This window comes from Durio zibethinus, chromosome 13 (assembly GCF_047325235.1).
Source record: "Durio zibethinus cultivar Kanyao isolate XHJ-2024 chromosome 13, ASM4732523v1, whole genome shotgun sequence".
NCBI classification, from domain to species: Eukaryota; Viridiplantae; Streptophyta; class Magnoliopsida; order Malvales; family Malvaceae; genus Durio; species Durio zibethinus.
In genome coordinates this window covers 2,006,118-2,024,536 of record NC_143174.1, presented here as the reverse complement: position 1 = coordinate 2,024,536, position 18,419 = coordinate 2,006,118, and the positions used below count along the sequence as shown (strand labels likewise).

The 18,419-nt window shown below is 32.9% G+C and overlaps 3 protein-coding genes and 2 pseudogenes across 4 annotated transcripts; 1 reads left to right on the top strand and 4 right to left on the bottom strand.

Annotated features, from left to right (window-relative positions):
* Nucleotides 1–123: 123 nt before the first annotated feature.
* On the bottom strand, nucleotides 124–2,039 carry LOC111304340 (cytochrome P450 86A1-like). The gene has a single exon (XM_022900884.2). It carries the CDS (start codon nucleotides 1,997–1,999, stop codon nucleotides 464–466), a length of 1,536 nt encoding a protein of 511 aa, XP_022756619.2. The 5' UTR covers nucleotides 2,000–2,039; the 3' UTR covers nucleotides 124–463.
* A 6,376-nt stretch (nucleotides 2,040–8,415) lies between these two features.
* On the top strand, nucleotides 8,416–9,001 carry LOC111304341 (uncharacterized). The gene has a single exon (XM_022900885.2). The coding sequence runs from the start codon at nucleotides 8,583–8,585 to the stop codon at nucleotides 8,856–8,858; it is 276 nt and encodes a 91-aa protein (XP_022756620.1). The 5' UTR covers nucleotides 8,416–8,582; the 3' UTR covers nucleotides 8,859–9,001.
* A 1,417-nt stretch (nucleotides 9,002–10,418) lies between these two features.
* Nucleotides 10,419–11,569, bottom strand: LOC111303725 (josephin-like protein). The gene is made up of 2 exons (XM_022900136.2): nucleotides 11,426–11,569; nucleotides 10,419–11,125 (listed from the first exon to the last, which is right to left on the bottom strand). Exon 2 carries the CDS (start codon nucleotides 10,986–10,988, stop codon nucleotides 10,605–10,607), a length of 384 nt encoding a protein of 127 aa, XP_022755871.1. The 5' UTR covers nucleotides 10,989–11,125; nucleotides 11,426–11,569; the 3' UTR covers nucleotides 10,419–10,604.
* Nucleotides 11,570–13,084: 1,515 nt separating this feature from the next.
* LOC111302670 (josephin-like protein pseudogene) lies at nucleotides 13,085–14,285 on the bottom strand (annotated as a pseudogene).
* LOC111303723 (phosphomethylpyrimidine synthase, chloroplastic-like) lies at nucleotides 13,085–18,365 on the bottom strand (annotated as a pseudogene). Its single transcript, XR_016326991.1, has 7 exons — nucleotides 17,563–18,365; nucleotides 17,339–17,466; nucleotides 16,342–17,067; nucleotides 15,242–15,905; nucleotides 14,588–14,671; nucleotides 14,195–14,409; nucleotides 13,085–13,501 (listed from the first exon to the last, which is right to left on the bottom strand). The product of XR_016326991.1 is annotated as a phosphomethylpyrimidine synthase, chloroplastic-like (transcript).
* Between the last annotated feature and the right edge of the window lie 54 nt (nucleotides 18,366–18,419).

Genomic DNA, 18,419 nt, shown 5'->3' with positions numbered 1-18,419 from the left:
AAGGAGGCTGTAATTTGAGATAGAAGGTTGTAAATACTGAAATTTGAATTCAGAACTGTCGGGTGTCACCTCTTAAAGGTAGTTATATAAATCAACTAAGATAAACTCTGGTTCTATAGATTGGACTTTTGTAAAAAATTGAGAGTATAATTTTTATTGAAATTATGAAATAAACATATGAAAACCCATATCAACTGATATGGAATATAAACATCACAAATGCATTACTATTTTGAATGACTAATTAGTGTAAGTGTGTAACCTTAAGCAACTGTGTAGATCAAATTCAACAACCCAAACAAGCATCGTGTGAAATGATGAATCCAAAACAAATCAAACTATATACCCCTCAAAGCAGACTTCTACAACAATGATCCTCCTCCATGCTTTTCCTGTATATCCAATAAGAGCAATTAATACACAGTTGAGAGAGTTCAATTTGATTACTCAAATGCACCCATCTTTATGCAAGTGTACGCGGCTGCAAATAAACACGAAGGCCTTTCTTCATGAACAGAGTGAGTGACATCTTCTGTTCCACGCTGTGTCCAGGAACCAGCGAAAGCCTGTAACGCACCAGAACTGCTGAGGCCACAGACTTCATTTGCAAATAAGCCAAGTCTTTCCCCAAACAAGTCCTTGGTCCAGCGTTGAATGCCACAAACTTGTAGCCATCCTTTGGTGGATCAAACTTGTCACCTTCTGGTGATAACCACCTTTCAGGCCTAAACTCCATGCAATCCTCTCCCCATATAGTCTTCATTCTTCCAACCGAATATATGGAATATGTCACAGTTGAGCCCGCGGGCACGAAGGTTCCATCCGGTAAGACATCGTCTTGGGCAACATACTTGAAATCCTGAGGAACTGAGGGGTATAAACGCAGTGTTTCAGCTAACGCTGCTTTGAGATATATCAACCTGTCTGCTTCATCAAACACCAGAGGCTCTTCAAGCCATTTCTTTTGATCTGGACCACGCGTGTCGCGGAGAACTGTTGATATTTCGTTGATGATCTTTTGTTCAATCTCTGGATGGTTCATGATGAGCCAGAAGAACCAGCTGAGGGCTACGGAAGAAGTGTCCCGGCCTGCTAGGACAAAGTTTAGAGCAATGCGTTGGAGAACGACGCTTGTAAAGAGGTTGCCACCAACATCTCTTTTCTTCATGAAACGGGACAGTAGATCATCTGATGGAGTCTCTTTCCGTGCTTCAATGGCATCGTTCATGTAGTTTTCAACGATTTGGAGGCTGCTCTTTAATCTTTTTTCTGCTCCAATCCCCAAAATCTTCTTCAATCGCCATAGAAAACTAGGGTAAAGAAGCCTATGAAGAGTTGCTTCAGTGGCTGTGTCGAAAGCAATAGCAAATGGATTTTCAGGTAAGTCAGGAGAGAGTGTTTCTGGGTCTTTACCAAAGGTAAGGCTACAAATGTTGTCAAAGGTTAAGCGAAGCAACAAATCTTGCAAGTCCACTGATTTCTTCTCATTGGATGCTTTGTGTAAAATACACCATAGCCGATTCTTGATAGTCCCATTCACCCACCGAGCCATGGCTTGCCTGAGTGTCCTTGTTGTGAACTCAAGTGCCGCTGTTTTCCTTTGTATGAGCCATGTCTCTCCATCACTATTGAAGATCCCTTGCCCCAAAAGATCATGAAATGCAGCTTGCCAATGAGGCCCTTTGGGGTAATTATCAAACCGGGTCCGGAGAATGTGCTCAATATTTTTGGGGTGAGAAGTGACAGTATAGAACCCTTGCTTCCGAGCCAAGAAAGGAAGAGCAATAGTACAGGTTTGATAGGTTGCTGAGCCACCTGTTGCTCTAAGGTTACTAGCAATCCAATCATGGATTCTCCTCCGGTTCATGAAAAGAAATGGTAGGCTGCCAACTAAAGGCCATACTCTTGGACCGGTTAACCTCCTGGCTAGGAGATGGAACCAGAGGGCGTAAGCCAATACTGCAGCAGCTAGGCTGAAGACAAATGGAAAGGTTTCCATGGGATATTAGAGAATCAACGCCACAGACAGTTTAATTTTGAGAGAGATCGATACAAATGGAGTCATATATAAAGAGAAAAAATGAGAAAGGTTTAGTTGGAGTAGTTAGGAAAATGGAAGTCGCTAGCTAGCTGTTGGGTTGATAAGAACTATGTGAGAGAATTTCCACGAAAACCATGCAAGTTTTTTCAACTGCAGAGACTTATAACTGCATTTCAGCCATTAACTGAAGCTTGTCCTTTTTATTTGTCAACTCTTATAGGTTAAAATTTTTCATTAAATTGCCAGCCGGACTCTTAAACTTCTGGAAGAATTATTGCAGGTTTGTGAGCAGATGCTGTGACTTTAAATATCAACATCATATGACAGGAATAGTAACTATTTTCACAAATTTACATTATTTTAAGCATTTTTAGATTGAACTTGACATGAATAATGTTTCTTATGATTACATGTTACAAATATCATAAATAAAAATTATAATCACAATCAAATAATTTTTAATATATATCAAATAATGTATATTAATCAAACAAAACAAGCTAATATAAAATTAGAACAATTAAAAGTGAATTTTAAATTTAAAATCTAAATATTTAAGGTTTCCTCATGTTTAATTAATTATAAGTTTCTTAATTTAGTCTTTAGATTGAGGTATGATGACGTTAGCTGCTAACGTTCAAAACAGTTTAATGCTGTGCTGTAAATCTCTCTTGTGGGTAACTATATATATATACATATTTGAAAAGTATAATTAATTTGCTTTCATTCGGTTCTATGTTTGAAATTTTTACCTAATCGGCCAATCATACCGTAGTGTTTTATAATAAAGCCAGTGTAAAAAATATTCTAAATTATAGTAAGATATTTAATATTATCATATTTAAATTTAAAAATTTTTAATATAATAAATAAATTATGAATCTATTAATTAATATGATATTTAAAAAATTATTTGTCTTCCACAGGGATGCTAATAGGTATGGTATGGGTAGAGTAAAGCATTCCTCGTTCCCATCCCTAGATTTTTGTATTATACTTATCCCCTTATTCATATCCAATGGATATTTTAAATTTATCTATATTCTCATCTCTATGGATATTTAATGGATATGATTAATTTTCGTACCCATAGCTTTTAATAAAAAATTAAAAACTAAAATTTTTTTAGTTTTTTTTTATTTTTATCTTATATATTTAGGTAATTTTTTTATAAATATATATTAATATATAATTTTTCAATGAAAATATATTAATTCTAATTAATCTAAAATAATAATTTATATTATTTAATAAAAAATCTATATACTAAATATATATATATATATATAATGTATAGGTATGGGTATAGGATGGGTGTTGTATTACTCATCCTCATCCCCTACGCAATAAAAATTTAAAATTATATCCATTTTTATTTCAATACTCATAATGTGATATTCATATCTGTCTCCATTTGGATAAAAAATCAGGTTTCTCATTGAATATAATTAAGATCGACATCTTGAGTCCTCCACATTTTATCGTTTGAAACTAAGGTTTAGTACCATATCAATAAACAGATTCATGAATAATATTAAATATTTTATTATAATTTAAAAATCATTATGATATTAAAAGTGATTTCATTGCATTTATAGATCCTATTTATAAATTAAGTCTGTATTTAGTTAAGTGCTAATTTCATGTAGAGTGAAATTAAAATTAACTTATGTTTTAACTCAGTTGAATAATATAATCATTTTTAAGAAATGATATATAATAAATTTAAAATTCAAATCTATGCTATCCTTCTCTTATCCGTAGTTACGACATCTTTTATAAGAATAAAAAATTAAAGTTAGAGACAAGTGTTGCAAGAATCAAATTTGTGAAATTTCACATGAGTATAGTTACATATATAAACAAAGAGAACTCTCACTAATCAGGTAAATTTGATAACCGTAATGCACTTTTTTTAAAATAAGTTGATCAGGGAAATTAATCAAGTCATGTTTTCCACAAAACCAACAATTCACTCTTTCCTTTTCTTGGAATTCTTCCTGACCCTATTCCAAAGAAAAGGAGAAAGTAGTTGGAGGCAGCTTACCCGCATTGAGAAAATGTGGTTTTGTTACAAATTAAGCCTAAATGAAACAAAAGCAAATCTAAAAGCACATGTTAATTAAAAGGAAAACCCCCCAAGCTATAATTTGACTCCCTTTGAGTGAGTAGTTTCGAAGAAAGGGGAAACTTTGGGAGAAAGAAATGAAGGGGCTTAAACGTTTTCTTTTTGGCCTTTTTCCTTGAGGATGACTGATCATACCAAAACCCTTGATTTTTTTTTTTTTCATCAGCTGTCTAAAATCAGCTAGATCAGGGATTATTACATGATCAAATCTAGTCAAATGCCATTGAGCTTTGCTTGGTTATTTTAGTGTTGTTTTGTTTATTTCAATTTATTGTTGTCTTAGTTTACTGGTCTTTCAACAACAATCACAACTGTATATCCAATGAGAGCTGTCAATTACATTATGACATAAAATATTTATTTTTATATATGCTAATTCATGCATTGCAAAGAGGGAAATAGGGGTTTGTTTTATGGATTAGCTGAAACCAAAATGGGATCTTGACTGATAATTATGGAAAATTATCTCGTATATTTTTGTTAATGTATAAAAAAATTTCACCAAAGATTAAAGGATTGTCACCTACTCTTTTAAAATGTATTAAAAATAAAAAATACACACTATAATCTTTTAACTTCATTTGTGAAATTTACAAAAAAAAAAAAAAAGAACTCGATAATTATATCCTGAAGGTCCCAGTTCTTAGAAATTTCATGTAATCTTGTTCTGCATTATATATTGACAATCGTAATAATATTATATTTGAAACTTACTGGAACTTTGACCTTATGGTGTAATCACTATAAAAAATTTTATAAGTTGGTCAACGACTTTGTGATAAATGTATTTTTTATTTATCTTTTCTGCTATATTAAATATTACTGGCCTTCAAATTTATTAAAATGATTATTAACTGATAATAATAGGATAAAATTAAGATATGCAGAAGCTCAATGAGCTGGTAGGATTGATAGAGGAAGTTTCTTTTAAATATTAATGTGGAGTTGACAATCAGATTATAATTCTTGTTTGATAGGTCAGATCCCTTGTGTTGTTGTAGCAGCTTACAAAACAACAAAGTATTTTCAAGTATCTAATTCCCTTTCCTCAATCCTTCATTTATTTATTTATAATTTGTTTCAGATCAGAAATGCTGTAGAAATCCATGCAATGAAAAATATCCACTTTGCAGGGAATATATATGATATATAATACAATTTTTTTTAAAAAAAAAAAAATTTGTATATATTGAAATTTAAACTTTAAATTTATTAAATATCATTTTTTAAAAAATTATTATATGATCAATTAAATTAAATTTTGAATTTTTTATATCAATTTTATGCTATACTGTTTCGAGGTTTTACTTTGTTTTAAACATTCATATTGATACAAATATTATAACGGATATAGATATTGAGAACTAATGATCTTTTGAATATATAAAAAAATCTTAGAAATAATTAAACGTATCTATATTAGACACATATTCATGTTTACACGTTCGAACACAAGTAAAATCAAATTTTATGTATAATTCAAAACATTGCCGAACAATAAGAATCAAATTTACTTCATTTACACATCTAATTCCATCAGCAATTGGGCATGCTTTTCAAATCATAAGATCTAGGGATACACTTGATGCTTTTGGAAAATACAATGTGATTAAGGTGTTTATTTCTTAATTTAGATAAGTCACTTTATATTAAGAAAAAAGCCATTGCCATTCCTACAAAATAGGCCACTTGGTTTAATAGTAAAACTTGGATAATTAAACTTTTCCTCAACCCTAATAAGATGCAATCAGAAATTTGATTACCCACATTTTTTTTTTATTGTATAAAGATATGAGCTTTTGTTGACTATTTGTTTATTCATAATCACTTATCGTCCACACTATTTCGTTCACAAATTAAATAATTAATCTTTACGAATTATATCATCTATCGTGTTATGTAAATTAATACTTAATTGACAAATAAAAATAATATTTTTAAATATAATAACGTACATGAGGTATAGTCAAAATTAAAGCATTGATTTTAATTTTATCTTTAAACCATTATAATTCAATATTTTAAATTCATGCATTTGAGATTAAATCCATGCATAAAAACAACTAAAATTTGTAAAAAAAAAAAAAAAAAAAAAACAATCAAATTGCAATTAGACGATTCATTTTCAAACTTCCACGTGAATTAGGCATTGCAAAGAATAATTTACACCCAATTATAGAGTTAATATAGTGTTACAAAATATATAAAATTTACCTGCTATGTATATATATAAATATATATATATATATATATATATTACCTCCCATGGTCTTAGTAACAAATTGTAGGGGGGAAACTGCAAATTACCCAAAATGGGGTGTAAGCTTAAGCTCAAGGTCTGGCCCGTTCTTGTCATCGCATTTGTTGGCGATGGGATTCATTTGAACTCCGGGTTTGGCTTTGTTCCACTTCTAGCGGGCTAAGGCCCAAGTCAAAACGATCAGGGAAGAAATTTGATTTCTGGTTTGCTCAAATGAGATTTCAGATTTGTTCAATTCCATCGTGCTTAGGCCCACGATATGGTTTCTGTATATATGATAGTTCGAATAATATTTATTTTGTGTAAAATATTGATAATTTATATATTTATATCATATTTTATATTAAAATTACGTATCTCAATTTATATTGATAAAATATAAAAATATATTTTATAGTTTTATTAAATTTATTTATGATTTTTATTAAAATTTTAAATTGTATTATTTTTATATTTTTTATTTATATTATTTTTATATCATATTATCATATCGTATTTAAAATTATCATATCTATATTATTAAAGTGGATTATCTCACATTTAATAAATTTTTAATTTTTTGTAGTCATAAGTTAAGCTCCTCCATTTACTATCTATTGATAGTGAGCTGAATGCTTAATATGATATTAAAATTAAAATTTTTTTCGCTTTATTTTTTTAATCTGTCATGTAGTAGTTTTTTTCATTTTTGTTTATAAGTGATAAAAATCTATTAAAGTGAATTATCTCATATCTAATAATTATTTAATTTTTAATAATTTTATACTCAAATTGAGTTTTTTATTTTTAATTAATTAATTTTAAATTAGATATTTAACATATAATTTTAACTTTTGTGAAAAGAAATTTTTTTTTCTTACAGAGAAGGATAAGATTAATTAGTTTCACTTTACTTAAATCATACTACAATATTCTATAAATATATAAATAAATATATTTTATAAAAAATAATCAAATGTAAAGGACAAAAATATCACTTTTAAATTATAAAATACAATAATAAAGAACAAAGATGAAAATATTTTCTCCCCATTTACGAAGATAGGAACAATTAAAAAAATCTATATTAAAAATAAAAAATATATTCTTCATTCCCTGCCTATCCCATTAACATCCTCAAATTTTTTTTTTTTTTAAAAGGAAAACTTGATCTGTTAATTTCCAAATTTATTAGACTTGGAAAATGAGATATGGCAATTTGTCTCTTTGTGGTAACATTAGGTAAAATTTTAAGAGTTCTTTTAAATGGACGATAACTTTAATTTTGATAAAATTAAAAATAATAATAATAAAATTAATAACGATGAGATTAAATATTATAATAATAAAATTAAATTAATGATAAAATATTTATTTGAATGTAAATATAATAATGAGTGTAATAAAAAAATGATCATTAAGTATGTCAAATTAAATTGTATATAATTAAATCTATATTATATATTTAATGTTTGTAAAATTAATAAATAATTAAAAATTATGAAAATTATATTTACATATATATAAAATCAAAATAAAAAAAATGAAATGTAAAATTTAGATGTAATAAGGATATTATAATAATGTAAGTATAAATGTAAAGATAAAATAAAAAGTAAAAAATAAATAATGAGAACAATATTATTCATGAACATCACGGTAAGTCATTGAATATGTTATGCTCTGATATCGATTGAGGGATGCGACTAAAATGTTTCATCGTCGATAAATTTGTCAAATAGCTTTCTATGATACATTTAACGCGAAAAGTAATTTAAACTCATTGTGTGGTGCCTTTTTTTTTTTTAATCCAAATGAAGCCTAAGCAAAGTGCATAGATTAACATTTTGTCACGTGTCAATTATATATCCATTCCCATCCTCTGTTTTTCCACCTCTCAACAATGAAAAATCACGGGCAAAAAAATGGGTAAAAATAAAAGCTTTTAAAATCTAGCAACGAAGATAAGACACTTGTGGAGAGCTTGTGGAACAAACACTCCCCTTCTTCCCAATCGTCATCTTAAATCCCATCCAACGGTCCAAAACTCACTGCAATCACTATCCTCAGAAAAATAATATTTCTACAATTACATAATCTCATTGGCTTCTTCACCATCATCTCAATAGAAAGCAAAAAAAAAAAAAAATGGAAATTGTCTAAGCCAAGTGACAATGGCTTCTCTGCCAATATCCTTTGCTCCTTCTACAACAAGGGTTTTTGCAGCAACAGCTGCAAATGGTGCAGGTGGAAGCAAAGAAGAGAAAGGGCTTTTTGATTGGATTCTTGGGAACTTGCAGAAGGAAGACCAGTTTTATGAAACTGATCCTATCCTCCAGAAAGTTGAAGAAAAGACTGGTGGTGGCAATTCCAATGGCCGCAAGAACTCTGTTTCTGTTCCACAGAAGAAGAAGGGTGGTGGATTTGGAGGACTTTTCGCCAAGAATTGAACCTACCATAGTTATCCAATCATGGGGTCTTATTGGTTGGGATTCCCCCTTTTTTTTTTTTTAACTTTGTTGAACCTTTCTTGATTCTTGAACACTAAGCTGTTATTAATTTCCTTCAATGCACGCTACTTTTTTTCTCTATATATTTTTATAAATTACGAATTCATTTTTGGTTTTACTGATTTGGTCAATTCACTGATAAGAAACTAATGCATTACTACCAAGTAAATGGAAGTAAGTTGGCAGGTTGATTTTTGGATGAAAGGCTCATAACAGTTTAGGTTGTGAATTTATGTGCTTGTCTGCTTTCAAACATTGGAATGAAACCAGGAAAAGTGAATAGCATATTTGATACACCGTATCTGATAAATTTGTCTGCAAAAAAGTGATTGTATATGGCAACATGTCATGCAACAGTGATTAAACAGAAACTTCTGTTGTTTTCATGGAGGTGAAGGTGACAGCTGCTAATACATGAACCTGACAAAACATAAAGACAATGAACCTCATGCCTGGTAGAAATTTTAGCATTGTACAGATGATGTTACAATAAATCAGAGAAAAGAGAAACGGCCAGAGCTGGGACTGGTAATAGATATTAAGTAGATTTATTTTGGCGAATGGGAAATGGCAGGATGCATGTCTGGATCAGCATCCAAGCAGATAGACAAGATTAGGAGAAAAATAAATCATGGTTTCCCCTTTCTGATTTTTTTTTTTTTTTTTAAATTTGACAAGATATCTTGGCAACTGCAAACATTGAACAAACAAAGATGTGTTAGGATCTTGTTCCATTCAATTACATCTGGCACCTAACTCATTTCTGTCATAGTCGACATAGTTGAACATCAGATTAGCTGGCATATTGCTGTTTAGAGACTTTTTGTTATAGAACAAAGGCCAGTTCAGTTTGAAGTACACAGTACATGGCACAGAATGATGTAAAATCCAAATTCCAAACATGACGTTTAATCACGGGTTTCAAATTTCAAATCAAGCTTTGGTAGTGGACAGGATGGATAGTGGGGGTGATGGTTGGGTGCCAATCGACAAAAAATAATTAAGGACGAAATGTCACACTGTTGGCATGTCAATTTTGGTCTTGCCCTGAAGAAGGCAAGGCATGCTCAGCCAATTCTGTGTCAAAAAGCTAAGAATTCTAATGCACACGCTCGATTTTGGAAAACAATATCATGTGATTGCTGTCTCAACTTCAGTCCTGTACAGTGGTTGTGGTCTTCCTTCTCTTTGACTGTTTTAATAATTTTGAGGTCTAGAATTTTTTGGCAGAAGAAATGTACTCTTAACCTTGGACAATGTGGTAAAAACAAATGGATTTAATAACAAACTACACCTGTATCAAGGCTAGAAATGGACTGATTTGGAAGCCTATGAAACACACCAAGTTAGCTGGTAAGCCCTGTTTGAAATATGCTACCCAACAGAATTTACAGTAGGAGATATCAAACCAAAAGGATAATATAGGATACTCCATTGTCTTTCATAGGTAAACTAAATAATGCTTTTTTTAAAAATAAAAAAAAAAGAGGCAGCAGCGTAAAGACAGAAAAAGAGGTTGCAGAGATGACTATATGAACAAAGTAAGATAAATTCCATATTCAAATAATGCTTTACTTTCATTATCCGTAGAAAAAGACAATGTACATATAAGCAACTAGGATGCTTAATATTTTCAGCAAACTATCTTTATGACCAAATATGATGATCATTAACTGCAGACAGAGTTCAATGAGAATTAGCAGAAACAGAATTTGATCTAGGCAAGGAAGCAGAAGAGTTGATAAATTCGATGCAGTCCTCGATGGCAGCATTTCTATGAGTATCAACAGGAGTTACAAATGGCTTTGATCTTCCTGATGAAGAAGAAACCTTAGGAGAAGGCCTAATTCTCATGGACACCACATGTAAACCTTTTGCTACTTTACCACCAAGATGCTTGAGAAACCTTATTGGCGAAAATTTGAATCTTTTACATCGCATGAAGCCACAACTCCTGGTAACCCCTCTGTTCTCAGGCGCAGCCCTAGCGGTAGACTTCTGTATAACAGAACCATTTGCCTTGTTGTTTCCCTTTTTCTGACTGACTTTGTTGCTAGCTTTGGTTGACATCTTCTGCAGTTAGCTGACCTTTGAGAGAGATCAAAGATAAAGGAAGGGAGTTGCAGTACAGGCAACAACTGAAGAAGTGGATAGAAAATGGGGTGCGAATGGATGGGAGAGCTTGACAAATATAAAAGGAAAGAATGCTGAAAAAGTGAACTAAAAAAAGGTCAGGCAAGGAGGGAAAAGTAATTAAAAAGAAAACAGAGAAATAAAATTTATAGTTGGTTTTATACTATCAATGAATCAAATGATATTATCTCATTAAAAAAACATTTTTTTTTAAATCAAGTTTTATATATTTATCCCAAGGGCTAGTAAAAATTTATGATTGGTAGTTGATGAGATGACATCATTGTATATCAAATACAAACTCATAAATAAATATAACGCAATACTTCAATGGTGAAGTGGTTTTTGTAATCAAACCCAAATCATGCATATACCTTCGGTAACTTCTCTTAAAAGGGATACTATGTGTTTGCAGCTGCCACTTACTCTTTGGCTTAACTGGTAGGGTAGCAGTCGGATATTTGAAAGAGCAAGTCTTGCTTCTCTCTTATTACACAGAGAAAAAAGGAACGGACGTCCCTGAGATTGCAGGTTATATGAGTTTTAACCATTTTGATTCCAAGTTGATTGAATTGTTTTAATATAAGTGATTAAGGGTCTTGTGCTTCTGATCTTTCTGATCAAATTGTTACGGAGTTTAGGTAGGTTTCAGGAATCTGTTGCCAGGGAAAACTTTATACATGGAGGAGAAATGTCAACATTAGCAGCTGGTTGCAAATGCATGTCAGGTTCTCCAAAATCCATCAGCATTTCGCATCACAAATGTATTTATATATTAAAAAAAATGGTGTGAATCATTCTTTTTGGTTTCCAAATAGCTTATATCATGACTAAGATAGCAAGATGCCCCTCTCTGCAAGGCTACAAATGAAAGATGAAATGCTATCATTGACTCCAGTATTTGGTGGGGACCTGGAATTCTTATGTACACACGAGGGGCTATAAACTAAAAACTAGTACCAACATCAAATCAGGTCCATCAGAAAAAGATGTTCAAAGAAGTTGGTAAGAAGGAGGAAAAAGGATAAACAAAACCCAAGGCATAAGCTAGGGTAGCCTCCTTTGAGCTTTCTTTGATTTTCCAGTGCTTTTCCAGTGCTCTCTTCATTTGGAATCTTTAAAGCTGATGACCCAGAGAGAGAAAAAAAGGTTGGTTTATTTAAACTGAATATTCTTTTATTTAGGGGACCCTGACCCTTCTGCTATTTAGAAAAAGTGGTTTTAGATGAGATAACCTTTCGGTAAATCTGCTTTGATCATAAATAAGATGAAAAACTTTTTTGACTCTCGGAAATGGAATGCTTAAAACAACATCCTTTGATCAGTATGGAAGCCACAGATTCCCTGCTTTTTCTTGGGAATTTTGTTTCCATTCCTTGCTCAGGAAAAAGAGTTGGAGGTTGGTATTTTCCATCAATTGGATTGACCAAAAAGTGAACAAAATAGATGTCAAAGGTGGTTGGAAAGAAAATTCCAATGTCACAGAAAACCATGTGTGTTCCAACCCTCAAGACAAGAGATACAGATTCACCAAGGATAAAACAGCATTAGTACAAGATAAATTATGATTAGACATGACAAAACATGCAGGATGGTGACAATGTAACATTATATGTCTAAAAGGCCAAAAGAAAAATTACAAATACAAATGTATCTGCACCTTTGCAGTTGATTGGTGATTGTGTTTTATGTGTGAAAAATTCAAAATCAAAACCAATTGATAAAGTAGAAGAAATTTTCTTTTGTCAGTGCAAAAGTTGGATGCAAAAGCATTCATTATATTAAAGATTATCAAGCCTGATTGAGTTCAAGACAAGGGGACTTAAAATCACAGTCTAAAGTATGGGTAAATGCTCTGCCGAAAGCTGGACTCATATATATATATATATATATATATATATATATATATATATATATATATTCTTCCTATTCTCTTTCCTTTCAACCTTTTCACTGATATGCAGTTTGAAATTCAGAAGTAAACAACTAACCCAAATTACTACTAAAATGCTCATGATTTCAAGTCCTTCAGATTCCAAATGTCGGAAAACCAATTCAATTATAATAGTATTAGATTATTATACACATTCAAAGAAAAAATAGATACAAAGCTTTTCAATATACATTTTCCTGTAATTCAAAGTAAAGGAAATTCACTGTCTTATCATTTTTTTTACAAGCAAAACCTGCCCATCATGAGTAATGATATAATCCAAGAATTCCCAAACTTCTCTACAATCCTTAAAACCCTGAGTTGAGTGAAGATCACTGTCCAAATTGTACCAAACCCCATCGATCTCTGTCAATGCAATCCAACGCCTAGTTTTTCCAAGCCCACCATACTGTGTAACAGGAACATTAATCACAATTCCCATCAAGAATCCATCATTAAGATCAATTGCTGATGCCCCATTTTGAAGATCATGCCAAATGACAGTCTTCCCAATACCCTTCAAGTGCAGCAATTAAAACATTTATATCATAGTTTTCAGGAACTGAATTATGGTGAGGCTTGAAGACTAAAGAAAAGGGAGTCCAAATTTCCTTTTTTGGGTCATCAAGAACGAGTTTTCAGTAACCGAATTCAAACTTGCTCAAGTAAATGCATCCTTTTGCTGAATTATAACAAAATATTACAAATTATTAATAGAAACCCATTCACAAGAACATAATAAAAAAGAGAGAGAACGTATCTGGAAGAGATTGTTAAGGGAATGTAAGAGGCAAAATTGCAATCTTTGCCTTTTGAGATAAATTTGGTTCTGCCCGCTTGCCATGAATCAAAGGTTGTTGAAATTTGATTCTTGCAAAGGGACCCTAATAGCTGATTCAGTCAGGGTTGGTCGTCAAATTCATGTGTTCTGGGTCGTTAAGCTGCTTGTTTTGTCGACCTTAAAACATGCTTTGGTTCAGTTAGGATTGCTTCTTTTGACAGTTTCTAAATAGAGCTATTGACATTAATCTTTCCATTCGTGGATTTAAAACATGTCAAAATTATGCTAATTTTTAAAGGTAATTTAATGAAACAATTGAACTGAAAATTGTAGCTCTAGTACTTATTTTTTAAGCCAAACATAGTAGAAGTACCAATCAATGAAAATAAATTTATTTTACTTTGTGAATTATGGATAAGCTAGTTTTACCTGACACTGGAGTGAAAAGTCGGGCCATAAATCTGTATCTGCCTTCGTGGATCAGCTAGCCCAAACCATCTATGGGACATGGGACCTCCATTCCTGTACAAGCCACAGAAAAGAAGGAAAAGAAAATGCACACTCCCTAAGCAGGCATTATCCTGTTCAGGTTCAAAGGGACTTTCTCAGCCTCATCTGCCACCAGTCTGGCCAAATGCCAAAAGCTAAAAGCAGATACAGGCACCCCGGTGCATTTTTATGTCAATACAACATCAAAATCATAAATACAATATGCATGGAAGTTGTAGCGGAAACATTTTATTATTGAAACTCACAACAGACAAAGCAGAACAAATATATAGATGTCTTAAGAGCTACTCAACAAACTAAACTGATACTCACCATCACAGTAAAGTACAGCATATGTAACTGCTATTAGTGAGCTAACGATGCACCAGGGCTCCAAGGATTTCCGAAGCAATTCACCTTATTTGTGTGACCCTGCAAGAAAATGCCGATGAGACATACCACATGAGGGAAGGACAAAATAACCAGGAAATAAAGGCAGAAAAATAAGGATTAATACATTGAATAAAATTAAAAAAGATAACATGCTTTGAGTTTGAATAAGAACGGTTATGCTTAACCATTGATTTTCTAGTGTATATTAACTAAGTGCACTTCTAATAGGGTGGCTGGTCTGATTTCTTATGAATATAATCATAGCACATGCTGTAAACACAACATTTAATTTGCATTAAGTTGAAGCTTTAAAATCCGTTGGGAATGCATGTATAATTATAGGACAAAGTAGACATGCAAGGATTAATCATCTTACGATGACATTGACCTAGACAGTATGTTGTCCATGAGGTAAATTATGTAATCATTTTTTTCTTAAAAACAACTATTCAATAGGATTTGACCTGTTTTACCATTAATTGATTTTATTTCAAGTCACAGGACTACTTCAATCTTTACCAGAGTAACATTTTCAATGCAGCATATAACATCTTCTAGAATTTCAATACCAGAGAACATCTCCATAATACTCACCTTCACCTCTCAGAGGAGGTGAATAGCTGGCTGGCAAGTAGATTTCTCCACCAACATAACCATGTTGTTCGCCACTAAAAGTTTTCTTAGCAGCCAGGAATTCAGCACTCATAGCATCCATCCCATGTTGCACAGCTTCCTCAGGGCTGCCATAACCATGCTCCTCAGCATACTTCCAAACATCCTCGGTTATCTTCATTGAGCAAAACTTCGGTCCACAACATGGAGCAAAAATGAGCCACCTCGGCATGTTCAGATGGCAGGATTTCGTCATGTAAGGACATGGCAGTCATGGGGTCCAGTGACAAAGCAAACTGGTCCATCCATCGGAACTCAAATCTTGCCTTGCTTAATGCATCATCCCATGCCTGAGCATGTGGATGACCTTTGGCTAAATCAGCAGAATGAGCAGAAATCTTACACACTATTACTCCAGCCTTCACATCAGGTGCTCCTTTGGAGTTACATAACAGATAAGTGCTGTGCCAAGAGCTCCAATATTGGCTGCACCAATTGCAGAAGTGATATGGTCACATCCAGGAGTGATATCAGTTGTCAAAGGACCAAGGGCATAGAAAGGTGCTTCATTACACCACTCCACCTGCTTTTGCATATTTTCAGGAATCTTGTGCGTTGGTATGTGTCCAGGTCCTTCATTCATTATCTGAAAATGCAAAAATCAAAACTTCATATTGCATTCTATAAATGTAAGTTAAAAAATATAGATTAGGCATTTTTGCAGAAAATAAAAGAATCATTATTGTAATAATGGATGCATGGTGATGAAAAAATAGGATAACTTAGCTTATTTAAGAATACAGCAAGCAATTTTTTTTTGGTCTGACAAATGGCATATCTCCAAATGAGAAGGCCAATTACTTGGAATTGCATGGAACATTTTCATTTGAAACAGAGTGATTGAAATTCAAAACCTGATTTTTTTTTTTTACCTGATATCAGCGCTGTAAAAATTTAATGCAATGTTATAAGATTACCAAAACCATGTCAAGCCATTAATATGCTTCAAATTGAGCAGAACTTCAGAACATTGTTATAAACAAAATGCAAAATAGGCCCTTGTGTAAGTTGCAATGAGATACCTGTACATCCTTTTCCCAAGCCCTATGGGTCAGTTCCCCTTGGGTTAAAAGCTCAGCAAACTGAGCTGTGTCATTGGCATCATATATAGATCCCGGTCTTAGTCCATCCCCAATTGAAAGCGCCACATCATAATGGTTGCAGATATCAAGCAGGTCATCCCAATGCTCATAAGCAAAGTGCTCCTTATGGTATGCCAAGCACCATTTTGCATGAATAGATCCTCCACAAGAAACAATTCCTGTCATGCATTTTGCCGTTAAGGGAATGTATCGAAGCAGTACCCCAGCATGGATCGTGCAGTAATATACACCCTGTTCAGCTTGCTCAATCAGGGTGTCCCTGAAGACTTCCCAACTAAGATTTTCAGCAACTCCATTCACTTTTTCAAGTGCTTGATAGATGGGCACAGTCCCAATTGGCACAGCAAGGGTTTCATGAATGTGGCATCCAGTTGAGAGATCCATAACAGTATCAGTACCCCACATTGTCGCCCATTGAACCTTGTAAACTTCCTCCTAAATAGAACCTGCAACAGCTGAATTTCCAATATTTGCATTTACTTTGACCAAAAGTTTCGTTCAACTATCATTGGTTCCAGCTCTCTAAGTGCTTTTTGTTGGAAGGAATGATTGCCCATTGACATTATGTTGGTTACATCTGAGTGTACCTTGGTGCACCCAGCTTTTCCCGTCTGTCAACCCCGTCCTTGCACAGTTTAGGTAGTCCTGTTTAAAGTTGTCATGCACAAGTCTTGGCTATTAACTTAACCATAGATATGAAAACTATAACAATATCACGAGTTAGAATATATGAAAGGATTAGAATGATGGAGTAACTAGAAAAGAATCAGACCTTAATAAAGACACAAACAAACAATCAACATTTATCAACAAGAGAAGAGAGGGGAACTGGATAAGCAGACCAAAGCGAAAAAGGAGATAATATTAAAGCCTTCAAACAAGAGCAAGAACGTAAAAATAAACTTGACCTCCCTACCAATGCATGGACTGGCGTTTTGAGGACCACTAGTATCGTATTTGTCAAAGTTTGGCTCATCTCCAGCCAAGTGGACCCTTCGAAAGGGAACCTTGAGTTCATGGCCAGATTGTTCATGAATAACTTCCCTGAAAGATTGATCATGCATCAAAAATCATTTCAACTTTCAAGCAAAAGGGAAAGATAACAGAACCAACAAGCTACATATATAAAACCAGATTAACCTGCAATCTTTTGGGCTCTTCGGTAAACATTCTTCAAAGGATGGAAGCGACATAAAATCAGAGTAAGGAGGATCAATGGTATGCTTCCTCTGTTTGCTTCTCTCTGAATTGGTTGTTGGAGGATCAAAAGTTAATGTAGCTTTAGGACCCGAACTCATAGAAGGAGGACATTTTTCGTTCTTACAAGCATTTGAAACACGCCCAACCACATCAAAGCCAAGTAAGAAGGATGTACTTGGAAACCTTGTAGAAGCAGAATGGTTGCCATTCTAGCACACAACTGATGTGAAGCTAGCATGCACTGATGCCATATTTGGATTGACCCAGCATACAAACCATCAAATAATTAACTACATATGCAACATCTACAACAATCATAATGGATAAATGCCACGCTAGAGTTTTAAGAGATAACAATTGGACGGTGCTTGATTCAATATTCTGGGCGTATATTCATCTAAAATGATAAAAGAAAATGCAAATTCCTTAATATTTTGTACAAGTAAACATTATAAAAAATAAAACTTAAATTCCTTCAGTAAGAACTTCACTTTCGGCAAATCAAAATCAATAAGCATTGTAATACTTGGTCCATTAATAAAATAAGCATATAAAAATCTCTTAAGTGGATTTCTTGTTGGTATCACAGCCCTGATTTACTAACTTAGAGTGAAAGGAAAAGAAAACGAGCTGGATATTTTGGTTTCATTTAATTTTCTCACTAGCCAAACAGAAGAAAAGAAAGTGATGCGTAAAGTGAAGAGAGAGAGAGAGAGAGTTTTTTTTTGTCAAAACGAAAAACCGCATGGTTACGTGGACTATGAGATATTTTATACTCTTTTCTTTAATAAGAACGG

Coding starts and splice junctions, on each gene's coding strand:
- LOC111304340 (XM_022900884.2), bottom strand. CDS start 1,999: ATGGAAACCTTTCCATTTGTCTTCAGCCTAGCTGCTGCAGTATTGGCT.
- LOC111304341 (XM_022900885.2), top strand. CDS start 8,583: ATGGCTTCTCTGCCAATATCCTTTGCTCCTTCTACAACAAGGGTTTTT.
- LOC111303725 (XM_022900136.2), bottom strand. CDS start 10,988: ATGTCAACCAAAGCTAGCAACAAAGTCAGTCAGAAAAAGGGAAACAAC.